Here is a 13,294-nt window from a genome sequence, read left to right as displayed (position 1 = left end):
TGGTTAGGGTCCCACTGCTGCCAAGGCAGTGTGGTGACTTCAGTCATGGGGCTTGCTGGTTGAGCTAGTGGAGGCAGGGTTTGAGATGGATAATTCCCTCTCTCTAGCACTCTCTGCTGACTCAGAGGACCTCTCTCTGTATCCTGAAACTCGCTCTGCAAATTCTTTGGAGCAGAACGAGGAAAACATGCTTTCTGCATCCGATTCTGAGGTTGGATGCATGTAAGCATTGAGCTGCTTTGGCAGAGCATCTTCCTCAGTCTGCCACTTTTGAGGAGCCGCTTGAAGTTGTCATTCATGCTGTGGCCAAAATAAATCTAGAGAGTGCCAGATGGTAGACAAGTGATAGTGAACTCAAATCTAGATGATTGCTTCCTCACAACCACATGAACACCACCATCTGTCATTCTTCCTGATCTCCACACTCAAGGTCATAGAAAAATCTGTACTCTGCTCATTTGCATATGCAGGCATTATCAACATACTCTACAGTGGTCTGTATGCATGATCAGAGCAACAGAGCAACAAGAGGGCTCTCTCCCCTTCATCAGCATCCTAGTGAAGGAAACCTGCCTTACACACTATGCTCTGCCAGGAGCTTCCACCAGCCGTGATCATCTAGTGCCCAGCTCTAGGAAAGAGAGAAGAAGACGCAAAAAAAGGAGGCACATAAGGCCCTCAAGAAGTAGGCTGCCCAAGAGTAGGGAAGTTACTTTTATTCTGCCATCCTTGGTGATTCAGGAGTTAGAGGCACCCAACAGGCCATTTGACCAATCTTTAATCATAAGAGAATCTTCCCTTTGGTTTGTTAGAGCATTCCCTGCCAGTTACATCTTCAGGGCCTTGAGCAGACTGAAATTATTGAGAAAGTGACTTCTGCCTACCATCTCTCAGTGAGGTCTGAATACTAAAAAGTTCAGTTTGCTTCCCATCCACCTAGTTTCTGAGGTGATGTGGCAAAGAATATACACCAGTTAGTAGAAGAAAATTGTTCTCTGGGAACATTTACCCCTCCCAGAGACAGACAGAGAGAGGCAGGTTTCTACAGTCTGTACTTCATTATACCAAAAAGGATGGGGGTTGTGTCTGATTTAAGATCTGAGAGGCTTGAACTGAACTCTTTGCACATACAGGTTCAAGATCTCCTATGAAAAATCTTCTCACTCAAGATAGGGGGGATATATTTTTAATCTCCAGCAAGAGATATGGAAGATTTGGATTTGGCCCATGAGGGGTCATAGATTCTGGTCTTTTGGCCAAAGTCACAGAGACAGTCCTTAGTGCTAGAACTCCTTCTACTAGGAGGTTGTGTGACCTGAAATGCCTGATTGTAACGGTGTAGAGAGAATGAGGTGAATCCAACTTATAGCACCAACATAATGATCCAGCATTGAGTTCCACTTCAATAGGAACTTTCAGGTTAAGTATGTAACCTGGTTTCTCGAGAGAGGAATGATATGCTGCATCACATTGCTACACCCTGGCTATGCCTGTGCATTTTCTTCAGACAAATTGAATCAGTCGACTCACAGTTCTGTCATCTATTTATGGACTCTGTGACACTACGCTACATCATGATGTCCATATGTTCAGACAATCAGAGACTCGTTTGGCTCATTTAGGCATGTGCTTCAGACACTGGCTCATGCGGAAGTGTTCCCATAGCATCAACACCAAGACGCAGTATCTCATTCCTCTCTCACGAAACTGAGTAACATCCGTAACCTGAGTTGTTTGTTCTGGAGGCAACCGTGTCTTCCCTTTCATTTTCTGTTTTACTATTTTATGTCTCTTTTATACTACAGCAGCAGATATTAATCTCATACCATTTCTGCAGAACAGCAGGTACACATTATGTAACATGTTTTAAAATAAACATAAACATAACATAAAATGAATATATTACTAACACTAGTATTTCCAGCTTGAATTTGGGGTTCCTCAGCAAAACACCAAGGTTTTCAAATCCTAGTTGATTTGCACTCAGGTTCAGCTCTCTCAGGTGTGATGGGTTTGAATTCAGAGCGGAAGTCACAGCAGAACATCCTTCAGATGTCATGCCACAGTATCTCAACCTACATTGACAAAGAGAGTCGAAAATAAGATAGGTGACTTCATTACAAAAAAAAGAGAGAAAGGAAAATAGATTTTTTTTTCACCATATCATAATAAAGCACAAATAATGTGAAGAAGTTTTAACATATTTAATGTAAACTCATGAAGGTGAGTTCCTCACCTTAATCTCTCTAGTTTACAGTGTGAATCCTTCAGTACATCACATAAAATATTCACTCCTTTATTTTGTAGTTTATTCTCACTGAGATCCAGCTCTCTCAGGTATGATAGGTTTGATTTCAGAGCTGAAGTAAGGATGAGACACTGTTTCTCTGTAATACTGCATCCACACAGACTGAAGACAGAAAGAGAAAGGACAATGATTCGGATCACTGAATCACACTCAGCCTAAATTCAGCATCATGAAGTGTATTTGCCAGAATATTCTACTGTAATTCTACAACCTGTTTCCTCCCTCTATAGTACCAAATATTTGTAAAATTATATAGATGTCTTGTTTGATGTCACTCCTTTCCACAGGGCTCTTGGTTGAAACCTGTTTAATTTTATTACATAATTTTCTTGTGGCTCTAATTCAAGCAAATGAGAAAATATTATTATTAACTACTTGTCAGTGTTCTGTGTATGTTTCCCCTGTGTCACATGTTCTTTTGTTCAGTTTTCCCGCCACTTGTTTGTTTCCTTGGTTACCCTGATTTGAGTTTATTAGTCCCAGCTGTCCCTTGTTAATTAGCCTTGTTTGCCCCTTTGTCTGAGATGTATATATTCCCTGTGTTCTCCTTCAGTCTTTGTCGGTTGTCGTCAATGTATCTCGTCCATGTTGTGCCATGTATGTTGATCTCCTGTGTTTGCTGATTAAAGTCCTTTTGATTGGAGCTCCATCGTCACTGTGTGTTTCCCACAACCATGCACCGTGACACTACTACAGTAATATTACTTTTAAAAGTAATATTTTAAACTATGTAAAATACTCACATCAGTGTGTTGAGTTTACAGTGTTTATCCTGCAGTAGAGCAGCAATCTGATTCACTCGTGTGTCTCCTAGTTCATGTTCACTCAGATTCAGCTCTCTCAGGAGTAACGGGTCTTTGCCCACAATTCCTCTCACATACTCACAGGCTTCATCTGCAACAGGGCACAAAAACCTGCAAAAGGGGAGTTGAAGCAGGAATCAATTCAGCTTTCAAATAAACTAAAAGATAGAAAATATTGCTTAAAACTTATATTGAAATCACTCACCTCAGTGTCTTGAGTTGACATTTTGGATCCTGTAGTAAATCATTGAGCTCCTTCACTCCTGATTGTCCAGGATCATTTCCTCTGAGATCCAGCTCTATCAGGTGTGAAGGATTTAATCTCAGAGATGAAGCCAGAGCTTTATAACCTTCCTCTGTAACACTGCAGTTGGAAAGTCTACAGAAAATTTAAATTGGATTGAAATGAATAAACAACTGCACAATAGTGCAGTCATTTATTTAATAACAATAAATTATGCATAATTCAAGTAACTAACCCAAAACCTAACCCTAACTGTGACTCTATAGTAAGTACATGTAGTTAATTAATACTACTCAGTACTTAAGTAATTACAATGCAACTATAGCACTGTAAATTAAAGTGTAACCGAGAACATGAATTAATAGTAATGGCTCAAGCCTCTGTTACTAAGCTTTGCTTTGCGTTGTGACTGCATTACTACAAGTACCCCAGGTGTCCATTATTTTCTAATAATTCAAGGGTCTGTCATCACTTATTCCTTAATCTTTTTATCTAAAATGATGAGAGAATATATTATGTATTTAAATTTTTATATCATATATAAAGATAAAAATATAAATTTACATCATAACGTACTTGATGCAAATATTAAGTAATTACTGATAGCTATTGTGTTTACCCATTGTATAGTTTAGGTTTTTTAAAACTTTAAACATGCAATAATAAATTAATACAGTACTCACATCAGTGTGTTGAGTTTACAGTGTTTATCCTGCAGTAGAGCAGCAAGCTTCTTCACATTTGAGTCTCCTAGTTCACGTTCACTCAGATTCAGCTCTCTCAGGAGTAATGGGTTGTTTCCCACAATTCCAGTCACATACTGACAGGCTTCATCTGCAACAGGACCCAAAAACCTGGAGACAGGAGAAGCACTACATTAATTCCATCAAAAATATAGTAAAAGTAATATTGTGAAATATTATTACAAATTAAAAGAACAGTTTTCTATTTTAATATATTTTAACATGTAATTTATTCCTGTGAAGGCAAAGCTCAATTTTCAGCATCATTACTCCAGTCTTCAGTGTAACATGATCCTTCAGAAATCATTCTAATCAGCTGATTTGGTTCTCAGATAGCATTTCATGTTATTATTATCATTGTTGAAAAAAGTTGTGGAAATAATAATATCATTCAAACATTTGTCATCCAGCACCAAGTCTCCTTCATTGCCATTGGCTCTGCCCAGCTCCAAGTCTCCGTCATTGTGGATGGTTGCACCCAGCCTCTCTCTCCCTTCTCCTTTGCCAAAGCCATCCATCTCATCAGCTTTGTCCATGCTGTCTTCCTTTAGCCTCTTGGATACCCTCCAGTGGTTCCACCCAGCTGCATGGATCCATCAGGGGCTTCCCAGTCATCTGCTCCACCTCAAGCCCCCATTCCCGGACTCCCTAGCCCTCCGACCATCGGCTCCACCATGGCTTAATGGTCACTTGGTTTCACCATTTCCTGTCATCTCTCAGGCTCCACCAGGCTTCACCTTGGCCCATTGTTGCTTTGGCTCTGCTTCAAACTTCTGAGTCATCAGTTACACCTTGACCCTCCACCCCTCTTGCTCTACCGGGTTCCCCTTCTCTCTGGTTCCACTCATCTCCTCACTCCAACTATCTCCATCACAGTCTGCCAAGCCAACACTACCTTGGTCACAGTCTGCCTTGGTCATCCCAGCCTGCAGGCCTTCGAAGTCACCATGGCTCTACATCTCCACTGCTCCTCAAGGGTCCCCCTCTGGTCACAACTCCACCTCACTCATTCGGGATCAAAACTCTAGCCTGGCTCTTCCCTCCATCAGCTCCACTCTGGGTCATCCTCTGGCTCCTCCCTGGTCGTCTTCTCCTTTGTGTCCCTCTACTAGCTCCTCTTCCACTTCCAGAGCCCCTTCCCTTCATCCTCATTTTGACTCTAGTTTGCAGCATCAGTGTACGTTTTTCTTTGTTCTGTTGTTACTTATATTGCTCTGTGTATTTACACCCTTGATTGTCTTCTATTCATTGTTTGTTATCTAGGGCACTATGTTGCTCATAATTTTTTTATTTATTTTTCTATTCTTAACATTATTAACAATAACAATTAAACAGTGAATGAAAATCAACATTCTTGAAAACTGACATTGCTACTTTCAGCTAAAGTTTTAAATCTATTGCACTTTATTATTTTGAGAACACTCACCTCAGTGTCTTGAGTTGACAGTTTGGATCCTGTAGTAAATCATTGAGCTCCTTTACTCCTGATTGTCCTGGATCATTTCCTGTGAGATCCAGCTCTATCAAGTGTGAAGGATTTGATCTCAGAGATGAAGCCAGAGCTTTATAACCTTCTTCTGTAACACTGCAGTTGGAAAGTCTACAGAAAATTTAAATTGGATTGAAATGAATAAATAACTGCACAATAGCTTAACATAAGTTCAGGTAAGAGTTCTATTCTGGCAAAAATCCATTCTCGGAGCTTACTTTTGACAGCATTCACAGAATATTTTCAGCATTGCATGTTGCAGATGCTGGAAGACTGCAAAGGAGTTGTGCTGACATATTAGTTTATGGTGAGGACATGCATCACAACGTGAGACTGCATCGGATTCTGAAAGATACAGGCTTGACTTTGAATGAGAAATGTGTGTTTGCAATGGAGAGTATTAGGTTTCTGGGACAACTTATCATTGCAGATGGTGTTGCACTATATCCAAACAAAGTCAGGGCAGTCTTGGAGATGCCCAAACCTACTGGGGTGGATGGAATGTGAAGAGTAATGGAATGGCCAATTATCTGAGCAAGTTTTTTTCCAACCTTGCATCCTACACCCATCCACTCAAATATCTGTTCAGAGAGAAAAATGAATGGTGCTGGGGAACACCACAAAACGGCTTTTCAGAAATTAGAATTAGATCACAGCAAGTGTTGGCATCATTCTCCCCTACAACAGAGGCACATGTTTCTGCTGATGCCACTTCCTTTGAACTGTGGGGCATTTTGAGTCAAAGCAGAGGCAGAATATGGAAACCAATTGTGTTATCTCTCTGGATCTGTCAAGCAAGGTTGAATGTGATAATAAAGAATCAGAAGGCTAACCCCATCTTTGCTAAGATCATATAATACAGCAATACTCAGTGGCCTAAGAAACATATTCTTCTACCAGAGCTGGGGCCAGACTGGCCTGAAAGAGAAAATCTTACTATGGTTGGAGAGCTGCTCCTAAGGGGCCAAAAGATCATGATTCCCCACTGGATGAGATAGGAATTTCCAAAGCTTACACAAAAGGCCATTGTCAGGGCTCTGTTAAGTGTGTCAGTCTGTTCGGTGGCTAAGATTGTGCACATACATAAGCTTGTGGAAATATGTAGCACAAGCTCACAGTATAGGGCAGAACACAGAGAGCCCTTGTTGCCCAGTCCAGCACCAGAGAGACCATGGGTAGGCCCAGATCTATTTTTTTCTGGAAGAAGACTCACACACAGACAACACAGTCATTGCGGCTCGGAATGAGGCATTCAGCCAACATAGAATCCCAGAGAATTCTATGTCTGACAATGGGCCACAGTATAGTTGTGCACTCTTTAAGAACTTAGTCAGTGAATACAGGTTTACACACATCACCAGTCTGAAATACGCACATCTAAATGGAGAGGGTGTGCTGTAGATACAGCTAAAGGACTCTGGAAGGGAGGAGATGGGAAAATAAAGTATAAAGTCACATCTGTGGAATGAGGTTACTCTCCAGCACAGCTCCTTATGGAAAGACAAATGTGCACTATTATACCACAGCTTCCAACATCCCTGTGTACCTTGCTGGCCAAACATCAAAGGACTGAGAAAAAGAGTGCAAAGGAAAAACCACAACACCAATACAATCTGCAGCATAGAGCAGATTCTACCTGACCTAAAAAGCCTCTGAATCCATCTAAAAATCTCTATGAACGACAGCATATTAAAACACAGATAAATCAACTCATCAGCTTACAGGTGTAAGTCTCCTCAGCTTTCATTGTCAATTGCGCTCCCTCTCAAGTTGGCCACCCGCGTCTTTGAATGAGGGGGCAGGGCAAACAATATTTTGAATTTGGACTGCAGTACCTGCTCAACCACTGGGTGTCATTCCTACATAGAGCCCCTTTAAGTGTAGCTGTACTTCAGTATCTTACTTACTTCAGTATCCTCAGCTTACATACAGGATTCTTCAGTCCCTCACAGATCTCTTTGACTCCTGAGTCCAGCAGATGGTTGTTGTTCAGGTTCAGCTCTTTCAGGATAGTTTTGGAGGAGAGAACAGTAGCTAGAACTGAACAGCTTTTCTCAGTCAGCTCACAATTATTCAGTCTAAACACAAAAACACCATTACTTATTAATCATCAGATCAACAGCTCTTCATATCTGCTCACACATGTGACCTAAAGTCTTTCATAATGAATAAACAGAGATGTTATGTATAAAATCATGTTAACTGACTTCATTTTCTCCAGTTTGCTATGTGAGTCCATCAAAAGAGCAGAGAGCTTCTCTCCATCCAAATCTCCCAATTTATCTTCACTCAGATCCAGTTCTGTCAGTAATAACGGACTTTTACCTAGAACTTTAGTGAGATAGTCACACGCTTTCTGTGCAGCATGACTTTTCAAAAACCTACAGGAAGTAGAAATTGTATTCTGCATAATTATTCAAATTAACAATGTAATTATGTTTTGACATGAAACATCTTGGAAATTAAATTCAGTTGTGCGATTTTGTTGATCTTTTAATTGAAATTAAGTGAACTCCTTTTCCTCTTGTTCCAATTCCACACCATTGAACCATTTGACCCATTTATCTAGTTTCATACACTGGACTTCATGTCTGTCAATGAGTTTTACAAATGTGAATGTTTAATCACCTGATAGTCTTCAATTGATTATGTCCATCCTGTAGTAAATCACTGATCTCCTTCACTCCTGATCGTCCAGGATAATTTCCTGTGAGATCCAGCTCTCTCAGGTGTGAAGGGTTTGATCTCAGAGCTGAAGCCAGAGCTTTATAACCTTCTTCTGTGATACTGCAGTTTGAAAGTCTAGAGAAAAGTTTGAAATTGAAAATTTATTACACAACAGTACTGAAAAACATTTTTCTCTTTGTTTTCTGATAAGTGAAAATAGATATATCTTTCCCACTTCTTTAGTATTCTAGAATAATCTAACTTTACACAAAATAAAATGTATTTTGACAGTTAAAAATGGTTCATTTAAATCACTCACTTGAGTTTCTCCAATGTGCAGTTTGTATTTTCTAATGCATTCTGGAGTTTCTTCACTCCTGAATCCTGCAGATTATTGTTGCTGACGTCAAGCTCTTTCAGACTGGAGTTTGATCTCAGGACTGTTGCAAGAGCTGAACAGCTTTCATCTGTTAGGCCACAATCACACAGCCTAAAATGATGAACAGGAGAGGAATAATTTACAAAGTACTTTATGCAATTCAGTGATTGCTGAAGTTTATTTTGTTTGGGTCACCTGATTTCTTTAAGATACTTTCTTTAAGATTCTTTAAGCAATACTCACATCAGTGTGTTGAGTTGACAGTGTTTATCCTGCAGTAGAGCAGCAAACTGATTCACTCCTATGTCTCTTATTTCACATTCACTCAGATTCAGCTCTCTCAGGAGTAACGGGTTTTTACCCACAAGTCTAGTCACATACTGACAGGCTTCATCTGCAGCAGGACCCAAAAACCTGGAAACATGAGAAAAACATTGACATTACCTTCCACTTTATGACTTATTTTTAGTTTTGGTTTGAAGTTAATTTGCCAGTTGAAAACAAAAAACCAGCATGAGTATGATATAAAAACAATAGACCACTGATATTCAAATGGCAGGCCGCAGTTTGCATCCGGACCTGGGCATGTTTCTGTGAGACTTATTGGGAGCACCATTTTACTATTTCTTGTTAAAGTGAGTAGCACATTAAAATAGCGGCGCGGATCACACAAGTGCTTAGGATTGTTTATAGCAATGATCTTTCAGCACTATATCCTCTAGTAGTTTTATCTAAAGCCAAACACACTTCATTCAAGCCCATTTAGCTTTGTGCACGTTCACTCTCTCCTGACACTTGCCACATTAAAAAGCTGCAGATGACATGGTTATTTTAACAACAGCAAAAACATGGTGAGCAGCAAAATTATGGCTAGCCTACTTTCAATAAAACACTGCAGAAAACAACAATGATGCTAATATAGTTTTTCTATTTATCAAACACAGCCTATGACTGACCATTCAAACCGGGTTTGTGACAAGACATTTTTTATCTGCATTTAGCATAATCAATCAGTATAATAAGAGCATTTCAAAAGAATCATATAATTGCTATAATTGGGAAAATTGTTTGAAGATGACAGAGGTGGGTAGTAACGAAGTACATATACTTCGTTATATTTACTTGAGTAGGTTTTTGGAAAATTTGTACTCTTTGGAGTAGATTTAAATGTGGGTACTTTTACTTTAATTTGAGTACATTTGTAATGAAAAATCTGGACTTTTACTTTGCTACGTTGGGCGACGTTCCTCTCGTTACTTTATTTTAATGCAATACTGTACATGTTAAGAAATGCATAGTTTATTTCAAGTGCGCTGTCTCTTTTTTCATGAACGATGCCGCATTCACAACTGAATCGCTCTTTTGAGTCGATTCTGTTCAAAGACTTGATCAAACAAGTTGGCAAAATCTGTCTAAATTGGTTCGCGAATCAGTCTGATTTGTTCAGTTCCTGCACGCACTGAATCGTCTGAAGCGGTTTCTCACTCTGAGTGTTGGATGAAGTGGCAGTGGACCTACAGTCAATTAAAAACAAATCTGCAAATGCGTCCTATTGTTTGCCAGCGATGAAGATCTTTATTAGTTGAACTGCGTATGCTGTCTGAGAACAATTCCACAGGTATCGATTTCATTTGATTTCAATTCACACAGCTAATAGCCGACATTTTACAACCAAACAGATTATTACGTCACGATAACAAAGTATGTAGCATTTCTTTACCATTTTTATGGACATATATCTTAATTTATACATTAAATAAGCTACCATTGTTCATAGAGTATGAAATGGTAATTTGTGGGTAGCCTATTGCGCAATGGCGGCGCCAGCGACCTGTTTGTCTTGAAAATTAACGCCTTTGCTTTGACACAGTTAACCAGTTTACACGTGCCTGCAGAAATATACATTTGATTACATTTTGAAAAACAGACGGAAGAAGATCCGTCAATGTGCATTTGTTCATTGTTCATTGATCATTGTTGTGATGTTCATGAGCGTGAGCTCATGACAACTAATCACAACTAATCACATCACAACTAATTATGATAATAATTTAAATATCTATCTAAATAATAACATGCTATTGTATTGATATATATATATATATATGTGTGTGTGTGTATTACAAAGTAACTAGTAACGAGCTACTTGAGTGGATTTTCAATGGATACTTTTTTACTCTTACTCAAGTAACTATTAAGATTATTACTTTCACTTTTACTTTGAGTAAATATTTTTATAAGTACTTGTACTTTTACTTGAGTACAGTTTTTGGATACTCTACCCACCTCTGGTAGATGGCCAGGGAAAGAAAAACTTTGAAATAGCAAGTTAGCTCTGTTTTCTGGTCATGATGTGGATGTTTTGATTATTATGTACTTTGTTTGTTTGTTTTAGTAAGCCAAATATTAAAATGGTCCAGATTTCAGAAGGAAAGCCCTGTACCAATTCAAAACAGTGCTTTTTTCTGTCACATGGCCTTGCATATTAATACGGTTGTATCTGACATTTTTGTCAAAATTGAGTTATTCACATATTCTTATTCTGCAACAATTTATTTACCATTGTGATGTTTTTTAAGTTGTCTACATTTTAGGACTTTTTATTTAGAAAACAAAAAGGTTCTATCTACAAAGTTGAAATCTAACTTGAACTCTAATTCCAAGGTGGCGATACAATGAGATACTCACAATAAAACAGTTTCACAAGCTTGTGAAAAAGACTTTTGTCATTTCAAAGCTTTTTTCATGGTTTAACATCTTTTCAGTTTTAAAAACACAACTTATTTAGGAACACTCACCTCAGTCTCTTGAGTTGACAGTTTGGATCCTGTAGTAAATCACTGAGCTCCTTCACTCCTGATTGTCCAGGATCATTTCCTGTGAGATCCAGCTCTATCAGGTGTGAAGGGTTTGACCTCAGAGCTGAAGCCAGAGCTTTATATCCTTCTTCTGTGATACTGCAGTTTGAAAGTCTACAGAAAAAAAAGGTTTGTAATACTACTACTACTACTACTTCTACTACTAAAAATAATAATTAACGTTTTTATATAATAAATGTAAGTGTAACACAAATGTAACACTTTTGTTCCTCTTTAGGTTATTGGCAAACAACAGAATTAAATTGCTGACAGAAGAAATATTTTCTCTATCTACTATTTTAATAGAGTAATTTTATAGGAACAAAAGTGAATGTTTTAATCATTAAAAATATAAAAATCTGTTCTTTTAATTAACTTGCCTAAGTTTCTGCAGTGGGCAGTTTGCATTTTCAAATCCGTTTTGGAGTTTCTTTACTCCTGAATCCTGCAGATTATTGTTGCTGATGTCAAGCTCTTTTAAACTGGAGTTTGATCTCAGGACTGTAGCGAGAGCTGAACAGCTTTCCTCTGTTAGACCACAATCACGCAGCCTAAAATTATGAACAGGAGAGGGAGAATTTACAGACATAAGTACTTTCAGTAATTACTGAGAATTACTGTTTTTGTCACCTGATTTCTTTAAGATAATTTATTACAGCACATTTAAATCATCAAAATACTCACATCAGTTTGTTGAGTTTACAGTGTTTATCCTGCAGTAGAGCAGTGATCCGCTTCACGTTTGTGTCTGATAGTTCACGTTCACTCAGATTTAGCTCTCTCAGGAGTAATGGGTTTTTACCAACAATTCCTCTCACATACTGACAAGCTTCATAGGCAGCAGGACTCAAAAACCTGGAGAAGGAAAGTTGAAGAACAATTCAACTGTTAAATCAATTGACAACTAAAAGTTGTGTAATAAAACAGAATTTAAATGCTAAAATCCCAAGTAGTAAGGTTTCTTTTTAGTACTATTTTAAATGGATAGGTGACCAAAAAACAAATTAAATTCTGTCATCATTTCTGTCAAATGACATACCAAACTCAAAATATTTGAGGGTGAGTAAATAATGCCAGAATTTTCACATCACATCTCACCTAAGTGCCTTCAGTTTACAGTTCCGATCCTGTAGTAAATCACTGAGCTCCTTCACTCCTGATTCACCAGGATCATTTCCTGTGAGATCTAGTTCTATCAGGTGTGAAGGGTTTGATCTCAGAGCTGAAGCCAGAGCATTATAACCTTCTTCTCTGATACTGCAGTCTGAAAGTCTGGAACATGAATGAAAATGCAACATTCATTTGAATAACTAGTTTTTCTAGAAATTACATGAATGTAATTTATTTTAAATCATAAAAGAACCTAAATTTTTTATTTTTTTTAAAAAAGAATTGATAATACTTTCAAACAAAAGCCCATGACTATGTATGCAAGAAAAAGGGCAAGAAACCTTTAACATGTTAGTCATCAAATCACCTGAGCTTCTCCAGTTTACAGTTACTTTTCAGTCCATCCAAGAGCAGCTTCACACCTGAATCCTTCAGATTATTATTGCTCAGTTCAAGATTCTTCAGACTGCTGGAGTCTGAACTAAGAACTGAAGCAAGAGCCGAACAGCTTTCCTCTGTAAGTGCACAATTACTGAGCCTGAAAACAAACAGCTTGTCAATTGGGGGAAAAAACACAAAATTATGGGTCACATGAACATACAGACTGGACCGCTTGTTGCTTCTTGATGAGTATATTAATCTTAATCATCACCATTTCCACCTGGTATTAACATGCATTTTAAATATCTTTTA

The 13,294-nt window shown here is 38.3% G+C and overlaps 2 protein-coding genes across 28 annotated transcripts in view; one reads left to right on the top strand and one right to left on the bottom strand.

Annotated features, from left to right (window-relative positions):
• Window positions 1–13,294, top strand: part of LOC127509895 (gastrula zinc finger protein XlCGF57.1-like) — a 258,569-nt gene that overhangs the window by 131,642 nt on the left and 113,633 nt on the right. The gene's annotated exons all lie outside the window — the stretch shown is intronic.
• The window catches only part of LOC127509829 (protein NLRC5-like), a 90,085-nt gene that overhangs the window by 4,781 nt on the left and 72,010 nt on the right, over window positions 1–13,294 (bottom strand). For 13 of the 18 annotated variants that reach the window (XM_051888853.1, XM_051888848.1, XM_051888845.1 and 10 more), the window contains 9 exons: window positions 8,216–8,389; window positions 7,795–7,968; window positions 7,495–7,665; window positions 5,525–5,698; window positions 4,039–4,209; window positions 3,317–3,490; window positions 3,052–3,222; window positions 2,237–2,410; window positions 1,911–2,075 (listed from right to left, as the gene is read on the bottom strand). In XM_051888853.1, coding sequence (XP_051744813.1) covers window positions 1,911–2,075; window positions 2,237–2,410; window positions 3,052–3,222; window positions 3,317–3,490; window positions 4,039–4,209; window positions 5,525–5,698; window positions 7,495–7,665; window positions 7,795–7,968; window positions 8,216–8,389 — 1,548 coding nt within the window. The remainder of the gene's footprint in view (window positions 1–1,910; window positions 2,076–2,236; window positions 2,411–3,051; window positions 3,223–3,316; window positions 3,491–4,038; window positions 4,210–5,524; window positions 5,699–7,494; window positions 7,666–7,794; window positions 7,969–8,215; window positions 8,390–13,294) is intronic. The other 5 variants (XM_051888846.1, XM_051888847.1, XM_051888849.1 and 2 more) reach the window with 5 other exon arrangements.

The sequence above is a fragment of the Ctenopharyngodon idella genome, chromosome 3, assembly GCF_019924925.1.
Source record: "Ctenopharyngodon idella isolate HZGC_01 chromosome 3, HZGC01, whole genome shotgun sequence".
Taxonomy (NCBI): Eukaryota; Metazoa; Chordata; class Actinopteri; order Cypriniformes; family Xenocyprididae; genus Ctenopharyngodon; species Ctenopharyngodon idella.
Note: the sequence above shows the minus strand (reverse complement) of the source record. Positions and strands in the feature narration are given on the sequence as shown.